Raw genomic sequence first — 21448 nt, forward strand, 5'->3', positions numbered from 1 at the left:
ACTTAATGGGCAGGGCTATGGGAGTTTGAGTGGGGTATCCTGCCCCCAATGAGGGACCCCTGGGCGATTCCACTCAACATTCGATCATGAGCCTCACAAGGGACCATCGACTTTAATGCTGAGATTCATCACCCACTGACACAATGGCCAGAATTCTTTATGGTTAAGCAAGTACAGTGATAATAAGAATGAGAGCGTCGAGGGAAGTGCATGACTTGGTGTACTTGATACAAAATACATTTCAAGGAACAGGAGATTCGACGTTTCGGGCATAAGCCCTTCTTCAGCCCGATTCCTGAAGAAGGGCTCATGCCCGAAACATCGAATCTCCTGCTCCTTGGATGCTGCCTGACCTGCTGCGCTTTTCCAGCAACACATTTTCAGCTCTGATCTCCAGCATCTGCAGTCCTCACTTTCTCCACTAAATAAATTTCCTTGCTTTCACCAGATGCAGCAGTCTAATTGTTGCTGTTTTGATGCTGCTGTTAGCATGGCAAATTACACACAATTCATACACACGAATGAGTCACCAGCACCACCTGGCATTCCTCAGTGCGTTAGTGTCTGCTGGATTGTACAAAAAACCTGCCACAAAATTCAATTAAGCTCTCAGTCGGAATGGTCTAAAATATTTCTCTAATGCATGATTTTACGATATGGAATGTGGGGAAATAGATGGTGACATCTTGAAAAATGTGCTTAAAAATGTGTTGCTGGAAAAGCGCAGCAGGTCAGGCAGCATCAAAGGAGCAGGAGAATCGACGTTTCGGGCATATGTCCATCTTGAAAAATGTCCATATTATAGATGGTGCTGGATGCCTTGAAAAGCATAAAAGTGGATAAATCCCCAGGACCTGATCAGGTGTACCCTAGAACTCTGTGGGAAGCTAGGGAAGTGATTGCTGGGCCTCTTGCTGAGATATTTGTATCATCGATAGTCACAGGTGAGGTGCCGGAAGACTGGAGGTTGGCTAATATTCTTCTACCTTTTAAGAAAGGTGGTAAGGAAAAGCCAGGCAACGATAGACTGGTAAGCCTGACATTAGTGGTGGGCAAGTTGTTGGTGGGAATCCTGAGGGACAGTATTTGGAAAGACAAGGATTGATTAGGGATAGTCAGCATGGCTTTGTGCATGGGAATTCATGTGGTGTGCAGGTTCATAGCTCCTTGAAAGTGGAGTCGCAGATAGATAGGATAGTGAAGAAGGCATTTGGTATGCTTTCCTTTTTTGGTCAGAGTATTGAGTACAGGAGTTGGGAGGTCATGTTGTCCTGTACAGGACATTGGTTAGGCCACTGTTGGAATATTGTGTGCAATTCTGGTCTCCTTCCTATCGGAAAGATGTTGTGAAACTTGAAAGGGTTCAGAAAAGATCTACAAGGATGTTGCCAGGGTTGGAGGATTTGAGCTATAGGGAGAGGCTGAACAGGTTGGAGCTGTTTTCCCTGGAGCGTCGGAGGCTGAGGGGTGACTTTATAGAGGTTTACAAAATTATGAGGGGCATGGGTAGGATAAATAGACAAGGTCTTTTCCCTGGGGTCAGGGAGTCCAGAACTAGAGGGCATAGGTTTAGGGTGAGAGGGGAAAGATATAAAAGAGACCTAAGGGGCAATTTTTTCACACAGAGGGTGGTACGTGTATGGAATGAACTGCCAGAGGATGTGGTGGAGGCTGTTACAATTACAACATTTAAGAGGCATCTGGATGGGTATATGAATAGGAAGGGTTCGGAGGGATATGGGCCGGGTGCTGGCAGGTGGGACTAGATTGGGTTGGGATATCTGGTTGGCATGGACGGGTTGGACCTAAGGATCTGTTTCTGTGCTGTATATCGCTATTACTCTATGACTCTACAGCCCGTTCTGTTAGAACGCCTGCTTCTTCAACACAAATTGGCTTTAACGCCAATGACGAATTTAGACTGTTATTTGTAGAACGCGAACTTTCCTTATCTGTATTGGCTATAACATGATTCCAGCCCCATTTGTTTAAATGGCGCAACTATTGTGAGATTTTCTTATAACGTGGAATGACACAAGAATGGCACGGTGGCACAGTGGTTAGCACTGGTACCTCACAGCGCCAGGGACCATGGTTCAATCCCCACTTCAGGCAACTGACTGTGTGGAGTTTGCACATCCTCCGGGTGCTCCGGTTTCCTCCCACAGTCCAAAAATGTGCAGGTTAGGTGGATGGTAAATTGCCCGTAGTGTTAGGTGCATTAGTCAGAGGGGAATGTAGGGGAATGGGTCTGGGTGGGTGCGCTTTGGAGGGTCGGTGTGGACTTGTTGGGCCGAATGGCCTGTTCCACACTGTAAGTAACCTAATCTAGTGTGAAGCTACTCTCATTGATGGTTCTATCACTGAAAATTCCTCTGGTTCACTAACGTTCCTCGGGGAAGGAAATCTGTGGCTGTAGTGTGGATAGCGTCCATCCTGAGACAATGGCTTCTCTGTAGAACCTCTCTATAGCTTCCTCGACAGGAGTCCCTCATTTAGATTAAAGGCTTCTCCGCAGCCTTCAGAAGAAGGCCCAAGATGGAACCTTGGCAAAAGCACCACTCAAGATTAGAGTAGTGCTGGAAAAGCACTCTGTCATTTATCCCTCTACCCTGGAGGTTCCTAGCCTCATTCCTGATAAAGGGCTTTTGCCCGAAAAGTCGATTTTCCTGCTCCTCGGATGCTGTCTGACCTGCTGCGCTTTTCCAGCACCATTCTAATCTTAACCAAGATGAAACCTTGTCTTGTTCAATTCACTGGATCCTATCAGATCTCATTATTAACTTCTGGGCAAATGTGCTGTTGATTTGGCAGAGCTAAAAGCCCATGGTAAGTTCAAATGTTATTTGGAAAGAGTCTGGGTGGAGCCCAGAACGAGCTGTTCGAATTTGTATTGATCCCAGCTTTGGTTTTCAAGTGGTGTGGGTCAGGGGGTGGATGGGAGTCAAGTGAGCAGGTCGCCAGGGGAACGTAGATAAGTGGGAGCGTACAAATGCTGGATAATGGGATTCAGAATGGATGGACGTTTGATGTACCAGTGTGGATGTGATGGGCCGAATGGCCTCCATCCATGCTGGAAACCTTCTGCGGCTAAGATGCAGTGACTGGTGAGGACTGGCCGAAACATGTATTTAATATATGAGCCTTACCCCGTCTGGCTGACATGTGACCCCTGACCCACAGCGATGTGGTTGACTCTTCACTGCCCTCTGGAATGGCCCAGAGAGCCACTCAGTTCAATGGATCTACTGGCACTGGACAGGGAGGGGGGAGGGGGTGTGGAGGCGAGGGGGTGAGTGCACAGAGGAAGTTCACTTGGTTAATTCTGGAGTTGAGGGGGTTAACTTGTGATGAAGAGACTTGGTAGACTGGGATTATACTCATTAGAATTCAGAAGAATTGGGGGGGATCTGATAGAAACATACAAAGTTATGAAGGGAATGGATAAGATAGAAGCAGGATGGTTGTCTCCACTGGTGGGTGAAACTAGAACTAAGGGGCATAGCCTCAAAATAAGGGAGAGCAGATTTCGGACGGAGCTAAGGAGGAACTTCTTCACCCAAAGGGTTGTGAATCTGTGGCATTCCCTGCCCGGGGAAGCAGTTGAGGCTACTTCGGTAAATGTTTTTAAGGCAAAGGTAGATTTTTGAAGAGTAGAGGGATTAAGGGTTACGGTGAGAGGGCGGGTAAGTGGAGCTGAGTCCATGATCTTATTGAATGGCGGAGCAGGTTCAATGGGCCAAATGGCCTCCTCCTGCTGCTCGTCCTTAGGTTTCTCATGTTGGACGACGAGGGAAGGACCACTGATCTCCTGACCGGCGCACAGGGTACAAAAACACACACAGGATGTTAATGTGCTGCCTCAGAAAACAAGGGGTTGAGCTCAGCCAGTGGGGCACTGAATCCACTTCAATGACGGATTTAAAAGAATTAAACAGGGTGTGGAACGGCTTTGATCTTGATGCGTAGGTCAGGTGAATTGGCCAGTCTAAATTGCCCATAGTATTAGGTGCCTTAGCCAGGTGTAAATATAGGGTAGGGGCATAGATCTGGGTGGTTTACTCTTTGGAGGGTCAGTGTGGGCTTGTTGGGCTGAAAGGCCTGTTTCCATACTGTAGGGAATCTAATCTAGAATGGCCATCTCCTGTGTTGTAACCATTGTACAATGTTGTATTTGGCAGGAAGGAGAGTAAGGAGGGGTTAACACCATAAGATGTAGGAACAGGAGTAGGCCGGACAGCCCCTCAAGCCTGCTCCAACATTCACAGCTGGTCCGATGTTCCTCACATCCACTTTCCTAACCTTTCCCTGTAATCCTGGATTCCCCAACTGATGAATAATCCAAGAATGTCATTCTTAAATAAGCGCAAGGGGCTCTGCCCCCTCCAGCTTTCAGGAGCAGGGAGTTTCCAAAGACTCATGACCCCCTGAAGGAAGAAATTCCTCCTCATCTCAATCTCAGAGTCATCGAATCCCACAGCACGGAGACAGACACCTCTGCTCTAACTGGTTCATGCTGACCTAAATGTCTACCCATGCCGTCCCCATTTCCCTGCAGTTGGGACCATATCTCAGTCTTAAATTGGCACCCCTTTACCCTGAGACTGTGCCCTTTGGCCCTGGACTCTCCCACGTGGGGAAGTATCCCTCTCAGCATTGACCCTGTCAAGCCTCTACATTTCATAGAGGTCCCCTCTCATTCTTCTAAACCCCACTGAGTGGAGTCCCAACCTGTTTAACCTTTACTCCGAAGACAATCCCTCCATACCAGGGATCATCCGCGCGAACGTTCCCTGAGCCGCCTCCAACGGAATGATATATTTCCTCATAGAAGTGAAAGAAACTGTTGCTTTGTTTATTTATTATGAATTACCTGGTCATCGATTTCTGTGATGTTTTCATCAACTCCACAGGCATCATAGTAGTGGGGAAATGTTTCTGACCAGCCTTCACTGGTGCAGTTTCGGTAAATGATCCCTAGGACTGAAGAATTTTTAATGTCAGTAAAACCAGAGTAGACAAAAAAAAGACCCTATGACCTTCCAGCCCACTGAGAGACAGGCTTGCAGTTCCTCAGAAACAAAATGTCTTCCATCCAAAGCGGTGAGGAGGAGCTACAAACACGCACGTTATTAAAGTGAGAAACACCCATCTCAATATTCAATACTCTGACCAATAAATGAAAGAATACCAAATGTCGTCTTCACTTTCCTATTAACCTGTGATTCTACTTTCAAGGAACTATGAACCTGTGTTGTCATGGAGAAAATAGTGAGGATTAGAAGTGGGATCCATTGGGGTCGCACTTATCATCATCAGAGTTAATGATTCGGAAGAAGCCTGGACAGTTGACAGAGATCACGTCATGGCTGCCTGGCCACCAATTCCAAGAGGGAAGGTTAAAGGTGGGTAATTCATTCTGGAGATGGTGTGCAGGCAAACAAATGCATCGCTAAGGTCTCCCTCTGGATAGTTTCTGAATACGTTTCTGAGTGCTCCAGAAATATCAAACAAATTCACTGACATTAAATTTCACGGTTGTCATGGCCAGGAAACGTACAATTGTTTTGGTGTGAGAGGAAGCCATTCAGTCCATTGTGTCTACACCAGTTCTGTCACCTAGAGCCAATCCACAAACAAAAGGAATTGGTTCAAGCCTTGTATCCTCTTTTTTTTAATTATCCAGGAGCTTGGAGAATCTATAATTTCCTCACTATTTTCTCCATGGCAACACAGGTTCATAGCTCCTTGAAAGTGAAGGCGCAGGTAGATAGGATAGTGAAGAAGGCGTTGGGTATGCTTTCCTTTATTGGTCAGAGCATTGAGTACAGGAGTTGGGAGGTCATGTTGCGGCTGTTCAGGACATTGGTTAGGCCACTGCTGGAATATTGTGTGCAATTCTGGTCTCCTCCCTATCAGAAGGATGTTGAGAAACTTGAAAGGGTTCAGAAAAGATTTACAAGGATGTTGCCAGGATTGGAGGGTTTGAGCTACAGGGAGAGGCTGAACAGGCTGGGGCTGTTTTCCCTGAAGCGTCGGAGGCTGAGGGGTGACCTTATAGAGGTTTATAAAATTATGAGGTACATGGATGGGATAAATAGGCAAAGCCTTTCCCCCGGGATAGGGGAGTCCAGAACTAGAGGTCATAGGTTTAAAGTGAGAGGGGAAAGATTTAAAAGGGACCTAAGGGGCAACGTTTTCACACAGAAGGAGGTTGTGTACGGAATGAGCTGCCAGAGGATGCGGTGGAGGCTGGTACAATTGCAACATTTAAAAGGCATCTGGACGGGTATATGAATAGGAAGGGTTTAGAGGGATATGGGCCGGGTGCTGGCAAATGCAACTAGATTAGGTTGGCATATCTGATCAGCATGGACAAGTTCGACTGAAGTGTCTGTTTCCATGCTGTACATTTCTATGACCCTTTGCCAACCAGAATGGGGAGACAGCCAACAGGGACCCTTTCTGTATGGTACAAATGGCTGTGAATGCATGAATTGAGATTGATCCTGATGAGTTCAAGACAGAAAGCTTCAGCAGCATGTCACTGATATTCTCGAAAATATCCTCCTCTGTGTCCCTTGAATGCTCCTGTTGGTCTGATTGATTTATCTTGGCTCTCCCAGTATCACTGCACCAATGGAACCCTTATCGCCTACAGTATAAATTGTTGTAGTTGCTTATAAATTGTTGTAGTTGCTTATCGCCTACAGTATAAGTTGTTGTAGTTGCTTATCGCCTACAGTATAAATTATTGTAGTAGCTTGAAACCTGGCATTCTTGCGCTGGTCCTGGTGTGTGTGATGTGACTTTATCTTTTCAACAGGAAGAGATGAATTATATTCTGACAAAACTGGGACGCCTTTAAAGTCACTGTAAGACAATAAAGGGAGGTTCTGAGTGACAATACAGGAAGCCCAGAGACAGGTAGAGAGTAGGAGCAAGAGTTGGCTATTTCAATCGCTCTAGTCCTGTGAGAATGTTGAACATTTCTATTTTAAGCATCTGGGAATCTATTCTCTCATCGCACTGCCCATAGCCAAACGAAAGACCGAATATGTTATTCAGCAGTCTCTTGTTGTATGCAGAAACATAAAATAGGAGTAGGTCATTCAGCTCTTCAATCAATCCCTGAGGGGACACTCCTTGACAGAGAAATGAAAATAAAAGGAGGTGCTCATTTTTAAAATTAAGTCCATGGCCTCCCTGAAGCTTCTAGAATGCGAATGGTTACATGACCCTGGAGTAGGAGTGGGACTCATTAGAGTTGAGAGTGTGTTGCTGGAAAAGCACAGCAGGTCAGGCCGCATACGAGGAACAGGAAAATCGACATTTCGAGATGGAGCCCTTAATCGGGGTGAAACGTTGATTCTCCTGCTCCTCGGATGCTGCCTGACCTGCTGTGCTTTTCCAGCACCACACTCTCGACTCTGATCTCCAGCATGTACAGACCTCACTGTCTCACTGTGACCCATGAGAGTCACACTTACCGTCATCGGAGTTAATGATTCGGAAAAATCCCGGACAGCTGACGGAGATCACGTCCCCATAATCTGCGTTTGGCCAACATGTTATATTGTCCCACATCCCAGGACAATCTGCAAAGAGAGAGAGAGAGAGAGGGAGTGGGAATGAGGGGATTAAATACCAGCTCCTCATCAGCCTTCTCAAAGCAGAAACATGAAGAGCATACATTGTCCTGGCGTGGGTTACGAAGCTGTCAATGCACTGGCTCAGCGAGCAACACCCTGCCCTCGGAATTGGGAAGGTCAGGGGTTTGCTGGAGACTTGACCACATTATAAAGGTTGGCACTCCACTGTGGGACTGAGGGGCTGCTGCACTGTCGGAGGCGCTATTTTTTCCATGAGACAATGAACCGAGACTCAAGTCATCTCACTCACAGATGCAATTTTGACAAATAGCAGGGAAGTCATTCCGGGAGGCCGGCCCAACACTCGTCCTTCACCCAACATCCTGAATGCAGAGAATCAGGTCAGCATCAGCTTACTGTTTTGCAAGAGGTTAGAACATAGAACATAGAACAGGCCCTTTGGCCCTCGATGTTGCACTAACCTGTGGACTATTCTCAGCTCGACCCCCTACACTATCCCCAAATCATCCATGTGCTTATGTGAGGATTGTTTTAAATCTCCCTAATGTGGCTGAGGTTACTGAAGGCTTGTGGTAATCTTGTGAGACTAACAGCCCAGTGAAATGGGCTCAAAGTCCATCACAGCATTGACATAGGTCAAACCCAACTCAGTGAACCGGGAACTGAGAGTGGGTCCTAATAACAGTGATCGTGAGAATGATCACCATTAAAAACATTACCTGATTTACCAACTATGCCACGGAAAGGTCAGCTGTATCTGGGCCTACATGTAGTGTAGTGGGGCATATGGTGTACTGGGCTTTATTGGTAGAGGAATTGAGTTCCGGAGTCCTGAGGTCATGTTGCAGTTGTATAAGACTCTGGTGCGGCCTCATCTGGAGTATTGTGTGCAGTTTTGGTCGCCATACTATAGGAAGGATGTGGAGGCATTGGAACGAGTGCAGAGGAGGTTTACCAGGATGTTGCCTGGCATGGTAGGAAGATCGTATGAGGAAAGGCTGAGGCACTTGGGGCTGTTCTCATTGGAGAAAAGAAGGTTTAGGGGAGATTTGATAGAGGTGTACGAGATGATTAGGGGTTTAGATAGGGTTGACAGTGAGAACCTTTTTCCGCTAATGGAGTCAGCTGTTACTAGGGGACACAGCTTTAAATTAAGGGGTGGTAGGTATAGGACAGATGTTAGGGGTAGATTCTTTACTCAGCGGGTTGTGAGTTCATGGAATGCCCTGCCAGTAGCAGTGGTGGACTCTCCCTCTTTATGGTCATTTAAGTGGGCATTGGACAGGCATATGGAGGTTATTGGTCTAGTGTAGGTTAGGTAGGCTTTGGTCGGCGCAACATCGAGGGCCGAAGGGCCTGTACTGCGCTGTATTTTTCTATGTTCTATGTTCTATGTTCTATGTGACTCCAGACCCATTGCCCTTTTCCCAAGGCCATTGCCAATGACCCAAGGCCACAAGTAGTGCCCTTCTAACTTTATGATAGAATAGTGTAACAAACCGCTCAGTTCAAAGGCAATTTGGGATGGATCTCAAATTGGCTTTCAGCCAGTCAGATTCACTCCCCACCATATCAGGAAAGGGTTGGAGGCCCTGGATACAGCAAAGGCTATGGACCCTGACAACAGTTCAGGGGGTGCAATAAAGGATTGAACTTCCAAACCAGTTATATCCCAAGCTCTTCCAGTACACCTGCAGCTGGGGTATCAACTGAGCGGCATGGGGATTTGCCCAGGTACGTCCTGCTCACAAAAAGCAGGACAAATCCAACCCAGCCATCAGTCTACTCTCGATCATCAGTAAAGTGATGGGAGAGGTCCATCGACAGCAGCACTTGCTCAGCAATAACCTGCTCAGTTACACCCAGTTTGGGTTCTGCCAGGGCCACTCAGCTCCTGACCTCATTACAAGCCTTGGTTCAAATATGACACCATCCAGGACAAAGCAGCTTGTTTGATTGGCACCACATCCACAAACATCCACTTCCTCCCCCACCGACGCTCAGTAGCAGCAATGTGTGCTAGCTACAAGATGCATGGCAGAAATTCACCAAAGACCCTCAGACAGCACCTTCCAAACCCACGACCACTTCCATCTGGAAGGACAAGGGGCAGCAGATACATGGGAACACCACCCCCCTACAACTTCCCCTCCAAGCCACTCACCATCCTGACTTGGAAATATATCACCGTTCCTTCAGTATCTCTGGGTCAAAATGCTGGAATTCCCTCCCTGAGGGCATTGTGGGTCAGCCCACAGCAGGTGGACTGCAGCAGATCAAGGAGGCAGCTCACCTCCACCTTCTCAAGGGGGCAACTAGGGATGGGTAATAAATGCTGGGCCCAGCCAGTGATACCCATGTCCCGCAAATAAATTAACAAAGAGACTGGACTCAACACTACCTTCTGGAGGGTAGTTTGGGATGGCCTTCAATGATGTCTAGCTGGAGCTGCCCACATCTCAAGATAGAATTACAAAGAAAAGCAAGTGGCTGGTGTGACTCCTGTATTTGAGGCACGGCAATTACTCCTTCCTCCTCTGCTTTGGGGTTGGTTCTAAAATGGCACTACAACGATGCAAGCCTTTCCTCAGTTCAGGCCCTGGAGAGTTAATACCGAGAGGTGGATTTCTTCACTGTCTGAGTATGGCAGGTGCTGACTCATTGCTCGACTCTGGCCGTGCAGCTGATGAGTTTCAGACCAAGACTTGCAACTGCCCCTTTGAACTGAGTGCCAATCCGATGATTCAACAGCTGCAGAAATTCCAACGGTTACTCATTCGGAACTTCTTAAAATAAGTTTTTGTTTCACCTCCTGGAGAGATCTTTTCTTGCAGTCAGCTGAAGAAAGCCACAGCTCCCTCAAGCATCCCAGAGACTCAGAAAGATGTTAAGTTCTGGGAGAAGCTGAGGAGGAGATGTGACCAGAATGGTACCAGAGATGGAGGTTATGACAATATTATGGTTTTATGAGGTGAATTTTGTCCTGGTTTTCTTTAATGAAGAAAGTTTGTGACAGAGGCAATGAACAGTCTGTTCCAAAGGCAATGAAATATTGAGTATGTGAGGTGTTGGGTTTTCTTTAAATTCAAATAGGAGAAGCAGCCTGACTGGGTGGGGTAAAGTTCCCACTGAACCAGGATGGTTAGTTTTACTTTTCAGATGCAGTTGTCGTTGGGGTCTCAGTGCTGGGTGGAAACTGCACTACACCTCTCCCTGCTACTCCCTCTCTGCTACTCCCTCTACTCCCTCTACTCCCTGCTACTCCTTCTCTCTCAGAGTTTTCTCTTCGATGCTTTTACAACTGGACTGGAGAATTGCTGAGGAGCCGATCCAAGGGGCGGCACGGTGGCTTAATGGTCAGCACTGCTGCCTCACAGCGCCAGGGACTCAGGTTTGATTCCAGCCTCGGACAACTGGTCCGTGTGGCGTTTGCACATTCTCCCTGTGTCTGCCCGGGTGCTCCAGTTTCCTCCCACAATCCAAAGATGAGCAGGTTTGGTGAATTGGTCATGCGAAATTGTCCATAGTGTTTAGGGATGTGTGCATCAGTCAGGGGTAAATGTTGGGGAATGGGTCTGGGTGGGTTACTCTTCGGAGGGTTGGTACGGGCTTGTTGGGCCGAAGGGCCTGTTTCAACACTGTAGAGAGTCTATGGTTTTACTGAAGTTGCCTTTGACAAGGATGTGTTCATAAGCAGTTACTGTATTGGAACCGTTACTATTGAGTAGTTAAATAATCTATTATTCTGTTACATTTTTCAGTAGAGTTAAGTTACTCCAATTTCTTTCTTCTTTTGTTGTATTTTATCTACGGTATATGAAAAAAGTGTGTTTTATTTCAAATCTGGTAGTTTGACCAACTGGATTGTAGCTGGAACGCAACTCCTTGAACTTGTCTTAAAATAAGGAAAAGTTAGGATCCAGGCTACCTCCTTCATATGTTTTCGACTGGCCTGTAACAAGGTGGGTTCAATGACAGGGAGAGACAGTCGTAGCTAGGATCAACTGCGTTCCTTTCAAACAGAGAACGACAAAGTGAGATTTGACTGAGGGTTCAAAACCACGTGGACATTGATCAGGGGAGTAATTGCTTCCACCCATGAGAGGTCACAGGGGCGAAATAATGAGTAGATTTTGAGGGAAATGAAGCTGGCTGCTTTTCAAATGCAGTGAGTTGTTATTATCTGCCTGAAAATTGGGAAGAAGGATATTTTGAAAGCAGTTAGATCCATACAGGGAGTGTCCGTGATTTATAAATATCTGACTTATCAATGTTCATACTGATGAACACATTCCCACAGAGGGGCCTAATTTTAAATATTAGTAATATTTTAGATTTTAAATAATTTTAGGTGTGAACGTTTCCTGTATGACCAGCTGCTCTCTATTGAACTGCATACAAACTGATGGACTTGGAAATGGAATTTGCAATTGGTGGATGACTTGTAATTGAAAAGGCAAAAATATCCAGGAAGGGTTTGGGGAACAGATGGAGAAGGGGGCTAATTGGATAGGGTGTTCAAAGGGCTGGCATTGTCTCAGTGGGCCGAATGGCCACTCCATACTGTTCTGTTCTATAATCCAACACTGTGTAAAATAATGCCATGGCTTTTCTTTAGACTGTGGTAATGCTAGCCTTCTCCCCCATATTCCCACCCGTTTGACGACTAATAAAGTTCTTAAAACGAGCAGAAGACGACTGTTCAACACACTGTCTCTGCTCTCCCTCAGCAAACATGACAACAGACTTTGTACGTCAATGGCTTTCATTTATATATCCCCCGTGGGGCAGTACAAGGCACATCACATGGGTGCTGTCAGGCAAAGCTGACAACAGCCTCACAAGGAGGTATCGGGGATGGGTGATTCTTTAACAGGGTGACTACTGAAAGGTAGGGAGCATAGCAACCCACCCTGTTGGCATCACCCTGCATTGCAAGCCAGCCTTCCAGCCAACTGAGCTAACCAGGGCAGCACGGTGGCCCAGTGGTTGGCACTGCTGCCTCACAGCGCCAGCGACCCGGGTACGATTCCTGCCTCGGGTGACTCTCTGCGTGGAGTTTGCACATTGTCCCCTGTTTCTGCATGGGTTTCCTCCGGGTGCTCCGGTTTCCTCCCACAATCCAAAGGTGTGTGGGTCAGGGTGGATTGGCCGTGGGAAATGCAGGGATTGGGGTGGGTCTGGGTGGGATGCTCTTCGGAGGGTTAATGTGGCCCTGACAGGCTGCTTCCACTCTTGGGTGGGGGTGGGGGTGGGGCGCAGCTTTCTATGAGCTCCCATTGGTTTGAGGGATAAGTGTTGACCAGGAAACTGCTGGAGAGCTCCCTTGTTCTCTGTTAAAATGGAGCCTGGTGGGGGAGGGGAGTTGTTCACGTGCCCCTCAGAGAGAAATCGAGGGGTTCAAACTGCCTTATCTCAGTGATGGGCATCACAGGGTCAATATAAGGCACCAACGCCTGTGCCCCATTGGCTTCATTGGAGCCACTTTGCGGATTTCAGTCACCGTCCCTCAGCTCATTGCCTGTTGTTGGTGCCCTGAGCAGAAAGGTTGCTCTGTGCTGGCTGATTAACGTCTCACAGACAGGTCTGGAGTCATTGAGTCTGGCGTGAGTTGGATCACAGACGATTAAAAAGGACTGCAGATATTGGAACCCAAAGTAGACAGGCAGGAGGCTGGAGGAACACAACAAGCCAGGAGGGGGAGACGTCAACATTTCGGGTGTAACCCTTCTTCAGGACTGGGGGTGGGTGTAGGGGGGAGCTGCAGATAAAGGGGGTGGCGGGGGTAGGATGGTGAGGTGGGGACAGGTGAAGACAAGACAGAAGAAGCAGACCACTCCTCCCAGCCATCAACCGGACTCTCCGATTTCAAATACCCTCCCTCCCCATCACCCGACTCCCTTCCCAGCCCCTCCCCCTCCCTTCCACTCCTCCCAGACACCCCCTGGATTCCATCCTACCCTCTACCTGTCGTTACCCATCCCCACTTCACCATCCTGCCCTCACCACCCCCTTTATCTGGAGCTGCCCCCCACACCCACCCCACCCCGTACTGAAGAAGGGTTAAACCTGAAACGTCGACTTCCCCACCTTCTGATGTGAACAGGCTGGTAACTCAGGAGGTGAAGTGCTCTCCTATATTCTCAATTCTTCAGTAAATGATTTTCTTCCACAGACTGAACACTGCATCAACAATGGAAAGCTTTCATGACTGACTAAAAAAAACAGGTACCTTTTAATGCGTTCAAATGAAATCAGACTTTTTATCTTTTGAATAGCGCACTTAATATTTCTGTGAGGAGTGTTTCCTTTATTCAATGGTGGCACATGCATGAATTGTAATAAATATTAATGTGTTGCCATTATCTCATCTCCCACCTATTCTCCCGTTATCTCTTTTATCACGTTCATTGTGGATTTGTTTCTGTGTCTGGTCACCAGCATCTCCCCTTCCCCCTCTCCCAGGGGGCTCTGGACCTACCTGAGACCAACGCAGATAGGAAAAGAGTAGACCCTTCGGCTCCTCAAGCCCCTCCATCCCATTCAGTGAAATGGCTGATGTCTCACGGATTAGCTGCACTTTCCTGCTCGCCACCCCCCCACATCCCTTCATCATTGACAGCCCCAAAGAAATCCCTGCCCACCTCAGTTGTCGGTATCCTCATTAACCGTGCATCTACAACAGTCCTGGGCAGAGATTTCCCGAGATTAATGAGCGGTTGCTTGGTAATATTTCTCCAGTCCTCACTCCTAAATGGTCTGCTATTTGTTCGAAGATGCCAAGCCCCTCTATTTCAAGGGGTAAACAGCTCCTGTGCCTTACATATTCTGAATTGAGTCCTAAAACTGCAACTCTGGTTCTAGATTCCCCATCACGGGGAACATCCTTCCTGCCAATATCCTGCTAAGAGTTTTATCAGTTTCTGTGTGATCGGTCTCATCCCCCTAATTCTGTTTGAGTATAATCCGAGTCGATCCAGCCTCTCTTCATACCTCGGTCCTTCTATCCCAGGAATTGCAGTGAGATCTCCTCTCCTAACTACTTGCAGTGGTAGCGTCCCTACCTCTGGGCCAGGCCACACTGGTAGCCTGTCCTGGAGATGTGTTGTAACATCTCTGAACCAGTTGATGAAATGGTATTTGTAGGAGGTCTTCTGGTAATGTCCATGCCTCTGAGCTAGAGATCCAGGGTCAAATCGCGCTCCATGAATTAATGCCCATGGTAATGCAGCCATTGGCCAATTTGGGATTCTTATACCTCAGCGGTAGTGTCCCGAGTTCAAGCCCCAGAGTTGTTGAAATAACTCCCCAGAGTCAGGTATCCCATCACTCCTTCAGTTACACATGAACAGGCCTTGACTCCAGTATTGCCTCCCTCGAGACAGCTGCCACAGTGCCATCATCTGTGGCACTCCTATTTATTTTTCTTTATTTTATTAAACAAATTACAAAAACAGTTTACAACAAACAGTTACATTTACAGCTGCATACAAGAGACAGCAAGTTAACAAGGGAGAGGAGCAGCAAAGCCAGGCCCCAAACCCTACCGTTCAAATAGTTTACAGGGACATGAGGACAAACCTCATATCCCAGTTTCACATAAAAATATAAAGAGATATCAACGATGACATTTGTACATTAGACAGTACTGTTACATACAAAAGTGCAGACAATACAGACCCAGCAAGCCCCGCCCCTCCCATCTTCCGGTTCTCGGTCCGCCCTGACATACTTTTTGACCACCTCTCGGACAGCCCGCCCTGGTACCCGCCTGGGGTGACAGGAGTCAGGACGGCCTACCCACCTTCCGGCTTCACTAACCACCCTCAGCACCTTTCGGCCAACTCCTCAGACAGCCCGCCCCGGTACCCGCCCTGGGTGACAGCGCTGAGGACGGCTGCCCGCCTTCTGGCTCTCGGTCTGCCCCTACGTACCATTGGGCTCTCACCCACCCCGTTGCGCCTCTGACCAGTGGGCTATCCTGGCACACCTTTCGGCCACCTCTAGGACAGCCCGTCCACAGGCACTCCTGTTTATATCTGTCAGCCAGGGCTCCCTGATTAAACCAGATCAACAACCACAAACAGGGAACTCACATTCCATATCAAAAAAAACAAAGAACTGAGGACGCTGTAAATCAGGAACAAAACCAGACGTTGCTGGAAAAGCTCAGCATTTACCCCACCCATGACCCTCATGATTTTATAAACCTTTTTAAGGTTACCCCTCAGTCTCTGATGCTCCAGGGAAAACAGCCCCAGCCTGTTCAGCCTCTCCCTGTAGCTCAAACCCTTTAACCCTGGCAACATCCTTGTAAATCTTTTCTGCTCCCTTTCAAGTTTCACAACATCCTTCCTATTAGCAAGGAGACCAGAACTGAATGCAGTATTCCAACAGTGGCCTAACCAATGTCCTGTACAGCTGCAACATGACCTCCCAACTCCTGTACTCAATACTCTGACCAATAAAGGAAAGCATACCAAACGCCTTCTTCACTATCCTATCTACCTGTGACTCCACTTTCAAGGAGTTGCAAGACCTGGAGCTTTCAAGACCTGCAGTCTTGGGGCGTTTGTCCACAAATCCCTGAAGGAGGCAGGACAGATTAATAGGATTGATAAGAAGGTATATGGAACACCTGCCTATTTTAAACGTGGCATAGATTCTAAAAGCCCGGAAGGTATGTTGGGGTTGTACAGGATTCTGGTGAGGCTGAGGCTGGAGGACTGTGTGCAGTTCCGGTCCCCACACTGTCGGGAAGGATGTGAGTGTACTGGAGGGGGTACAGGGGAGATTCACCAGGATGTTGCCTGGGATGGAGCATTTCAGCGATGAACAGAGGCTGGATAGGTTCGGGATGTTTTCTACAGAGCAGAGAAGGTCGAGGTTTAATCTGATGGAGGTGTCGAAGGAACTTACTTGAAAGGTCAATAACTAAGGGGCAGAATATTAAGGCAGCCATTTTACAGGGGACTTGAAGAAAGGGTTTAGAGGGTAGGGGGAATCTGGGATGGTCACTGCCTGGGAGGGGAGTTGAGGCAGGTAACCTCACAACCTTTAAAATGTATTTGGATGAGCACTTGAAGAGTCATAACATTAAAGGCTATGGGCCTAGTGTGGGAAAGAAGGATTAGTCTACACTTAGGCAGTACAGATTTCATGGGCCGAAGGGAATCTTCTGTAGTATATGATTCTAAGAGAAAACCAGAAATACTTAAATAATACAAGTACCGGACATTCTGGAGTTCCACTTTGACGTATATGAGTCACACCAGTATCTCTCATTCACCAGTTTTACTTTCTGCAGTGCCCCCTTCCCACATGCACCCGAAACGGGAAGTAGTCACAACTGCTTGAATCTGCAGGGCAGCACACTCATTCTCACTGGCCTGGAGCTTGGAGAACACACCCCGTGTTGGACAGATAGCACCCCAACACGCTTCACTGTGGATTGGCCAGTTAAATATTAATAATGGGGCAATGGTCGCCAAGAGACTCCTCAAAGAGGTAGAGTTTTAAGCAGCAAGACAGAAGGTGGAGACAGTTTGTGTTGATGGGTAAGTCCGGGTCCAAGGCTCTGCTCCTGGGGATTGTGGGTTCAAATCCCACCAGGAAAATGGTGAAATTCTAATTCAATAAAAATCTGGATTAAAAAGATAGTCTAAAGGTGACCATGTAACCATTGTTGTAAAAATCTGCTTGACTAATGTCCTTGACAAAAGGAAATCAGCCATCCTTCTCTGGTCTGGCCTACATTAGCAACATTTAAAAGGCACTTGGACAAATACATAGCGCAGTACAGGCCCTTCGGCCCTTAATATTGTGCTGACCTGTGAAGTTAATCTGATCCCATCTAACCTACACCATTCCATTATTATCCATATGTATGTCCAATGACCATTTAAATGCCCTTAACATCAGTGAGTCTACTATTGTTACAGGCAGGCTGTTCCACGCCCCTACTATTCTCTGAGTGAAGAAACTACCTCTGACATCTGACCTAAATCTAACACCCCTCAATTTAAAGCTATGTTCTCTCATGTTAGCCTTCACCATCTGAGGAAGCAGGGTCTCACTGTCCACCCTATCTAACCCTCTGATTATCTTGTACGTCTTCATTAAGTTGCCTCTCAACCTTCTTCTCTCCAATGAAAATAGCCTCAGTTTCCTCAGCCTTTCCGCGTAAGACCTTCCTTGATCCTATCCGCCAACAACTTCTCATGTCCCCTCCTGGCTCTTCTTAGCTCTCTCTTTAGATCCTTTCTGGTTAATTTATAACTCTCAGGCCCTCTAACTGAGCCTTCACACCTCACCCTCACTTAAGCCTCGTCTTCCTGTTGACAGGAGTTTCAACTACTTTAGTAAACCATGGCTCCCTCTCCCGACAACTACCTCCCTACCCGATAGGTATATATGTATCAAGGACCCGCAGTAGCTGTTCCTTGAATAAGCTCCACATTTCAAGGGTGTCCATCCCCTGCAGTATCCTTCCCCATCCTGGGCATCCTAAATCTTGCCTCATCACATCATAATTGCCTTTCCCCCAGTTATGCCTCTTTCCCCGTGTTATATACCCATCCCTGCCCATTGCTATTGCAAACATAATGGCATTATGGTCACTATTGCCAAAGTGTTCACCTATCTCCAAATCTAACACCTGGCCAGGTTCATTCCCCAGTACCAAATCCAATATGGTATTGCCCCTTGTTGGTCTGTCTACATAATGTGTCAGAAAACCCTCCTGCATACATTGAACAAAAACTGACCCATCTAAATTATTTGATCTATAGTATTCCCAGTCAATATTGGGGAAGTTAAAGTCCCCCATAACAACTACCCTGTTACTCTTGCTCCTATTGAGAATCATCTTTGCTATCCTTTCCTCTACATCCCTGGACCAATTCAGAGGCCCATAGAAAATTCCCAACAGGGTGACCTCTCCTTTCCTGTTTCTAACCTCAGCCCAAACTACCTCAGTGGATGAGTCCTCAAACGTTATCTTAGCTGCTGTAATACTACCCTTGATTAACGATGCCACAACCAAACCCCCATCCCACCCTTTGACCATCTCTGTTCTTGCTGAAACATCTAAATCCCAGAATCTGCAACAACCATTCCTGTCCCTCCTCTAGCCATCTCTCTGAAATGGCTGCAACATTAAAATCCCAGGTACCAACCCATGCTGCAAGTTCACTCACTTTATTCCAGATGCTCCTGGTATTGATGTACACACATTTCAAACCAACATCCTGATTCCCGGTGCCCTCTCGCGATCTTGTAAACTTACCCCTGACCTCACTACCCTCAACCTCCTGTACACGGGAACTGCAATTCCGATTCCCATCACCTTGTTGCATTAGTTTAACCCCACCCCCACGAAGAGCATGAGCAAAGTTCCTCCCCAGGATATTGGTACCTCTCTGGATAGGAAAGGGTTAGAAGGATATGGGCCAAGTGCAGGGAAATGGGGTTAGTGTGGATGGACAGTTTGGTCGGCGCGGACCAGTTTGTGCTAAAGGGCCTGACTTTGTGCTGTAGGACTTGATGGTTCTATGACATGTGACTCCAGTCCCATTCCAAAGTGGCCTCTGAGTAATAAGTACTGGCCTAACCAATGACGCCCATACCCTACAAAACTACATTTTTCAAAAAAGCTATATTCCATTTAATATTTAAGAGCAATATTTAAAAGTCACACTTGTGTAATGGAGGCAGTCACTGTGCTGAGTGGGGAAGAGATTAGAAGGTACTCTATTTCATAATCAACTTATAAAACAGGTCTTTACTCAGAGAGTAGTAGGGGCATGGAATGCCCTGCCTGCAACAGTGGTAGACTCGCTAACTTTAAGGGCATTTAAATGGTCATTGGATAAACATATGGATGACCATGGAATAGTGGAGGTGAGATGTTCCACAGGTCGGCACAACATCGAGGGCCGAAGGGCCTGTACTGTGCTGAAATGTTCTATACTCTAAAACAACTGATTGGGGAGAGGAAGGCGAATCCTTGCAGATATTTAAAGCAGAGTTAGATAGATTCTTGATGAGTGACTTGTGGGATGGCAGGACTGACCTATGAAGAGAGACTAGATCGGTTAGGGGTGTATTGACTGGAGAATGAGGGGGGGGGAACCTCATACTAACCTGGAAAATGCTGGAGGAGACCCTCAGAAGGACGTTCCCAATGGTCAGGGAATCCAGAGCCAGAGTTCACAGTCTCAGGATACAGGGTAAGGCCATTTCGGACTGAGATCAGGAAATGTCTTCCCCCAGAGAGTGGGGAGCCTGTGGAATTCACTGCCATAGGAAGTGGTTGAGGCCAAAGCATTGAATATTTTCAAGATGGAAGGGTCACCCGACCCAAAAGGTTAATTCTGCTTTCTCTGCACAGATGCTGCTAGACCTGCTGAGCTTCTTCAGCAATTTCTATTTTAGGTAGAAAAAGTCCTTTGGGATAAAAGGATTGAAGGACCTGGGATGAAAGCAGGAAGAGGGGACTGAGTCAGATGATTCTATTGACTGTTACAGCAGGCCAGGAGGGCTGAATGGCCTACTCCAGCTCCCTATTTAGGTTTCTGTGTTATCAGAGTTAGGTGGGAATATGGAGAGACCACATCAGCTGCGATCGTATCAAACATAAAGCAGGTTTGAGGGAACAAGTGATCTATTGCTGACCCTAATTTATATATTTGTAAGCATTGGGAACAAGCAGCACTTCAAAAGCTTGTGGTTTCAAATAAACCTGTTGTTCTATAACCTGGTGATGTGTGACTTCTGACTTTGTCCACCCCAGTCCGACACCGGCACCTCCACATCTTGGCGACAGTATTTTCACCTTCCTCCTCTAAGTTATTAACGCACTTTGTAAATAATCATGGCCCCTTCACACCGCTGCGGCAGTGTCTTGACCATTTTGACAAATGAAAGCATGAAGCCAAGCAGCGTAAAAGGACAAGTGTTCACATTTGAGGGCTATCCACAATTCATTTTTATCAATAAGACAGTCATTGTCACAGAGTCATACAGCACAGAAACAAACTCTTCGGTCCAACTCGTCCGTGCTGACCCAAATATCCCATTTGTCAGTACCAGACCCATATCCCCCCAAACCCTTCCTATTCATATACCCATCCAGAAGCCTCTTAAATGTTGTAATTGTACCAGCCTCCACCACTTCCTCTGGCAGCTCATTCCATACATGTACCACCCTCTGTGTAAAAAAGTTGCCCCTTAGGTCTCTTTTATATCTTTCCCCTCTCACCCTAAATCTATGCTATCTAGTTCTGGACTCCCCGACCCCAGGGAAAAGACTTTGCCTATTTACCCGATCCATGCCCCTCATGATTTTATAAACCTCGATAAGGTCACCCCTCAGCCTCCGACGCTCCAGGGAAAACAGCCCCAGCCTGTCCAGCCTCTCCCTGTAGCTCAAATCCTCCAACCCTGGCAACATCCTTGTAAATCTTTCCTGCACCCTTTCAAGTTTAAAAACGTATTTCCTGTAGCAGGGAAACCGGAATTGCACGCAATATTCCAAAAGTGGAATACTGTCCTGTCCAGCCGCAACATGACTTTTTCGAAGAATCTCACTAAGACATTCAAAACCCTGATGGGTCTTAACAGGTGGATACTGAGAGATTGCGCCCACTGGTCAGGGAATCTAACACATGGGGATACACTTTCAGGAGACGAGGCCTTTCTGAGATGTGTGGAAATGTCTTTGCTCAAAGGTTTGGGAATTTTTGGAATTCTCTATCTTAGAGGATCATTGATGCTCCGTTGTTGAACACATCTCCAGCTGAGATCCACAAATTTCTGGGTGTTTTTTTGGGAAT

At 47.1% G+C, this 21448-nt stretch overlaps 1 protein-coding gene across 1 annotated transcript in view; it reads right to left on the reverse strand.

Annotated features, from left to right (window-relative positions):
* LOC132816245 (pituitary adenylate cyclase-activating polypeptide type I receptor-like) overlaps positions 1-21448 on the reverse strand; it is a 175472-nt gene that overhangs the window by 114789 nt on the left and 39235 nt on the right. The window contains exons 3-4 of the mRNA XM_060825741.1: positions 7491-7598; positions 4874-4983 (exon numbers count right to left, since the gene is read on the reverse strand). Coding sequence (XP_060681724.1) covers positions 4874-4983; positions 7491-7598 — 218 coding nt within the window. The remainder of the gene's footprint in view (positions 1-4873; positions 4984-7490; positions 7599-21448) is intronic.

This window comes from Hemiscyllium ocellatum, chromosome 5, assembly GCF_020745735.1.
Source record: "Hemiscyllium ocellatum isolate sHemOce1 chromosome 5, sHemOce1.pat.X.cur, whole genome shotgun sequence".
Taxonomy (NCBI): Eukaryota; Metazoa; Chordata; class Chondrichthyes; order Orectolobiformes; family Hemiscylliidae; genus Hemiscyllium; species Hemiscyllium ocellatum.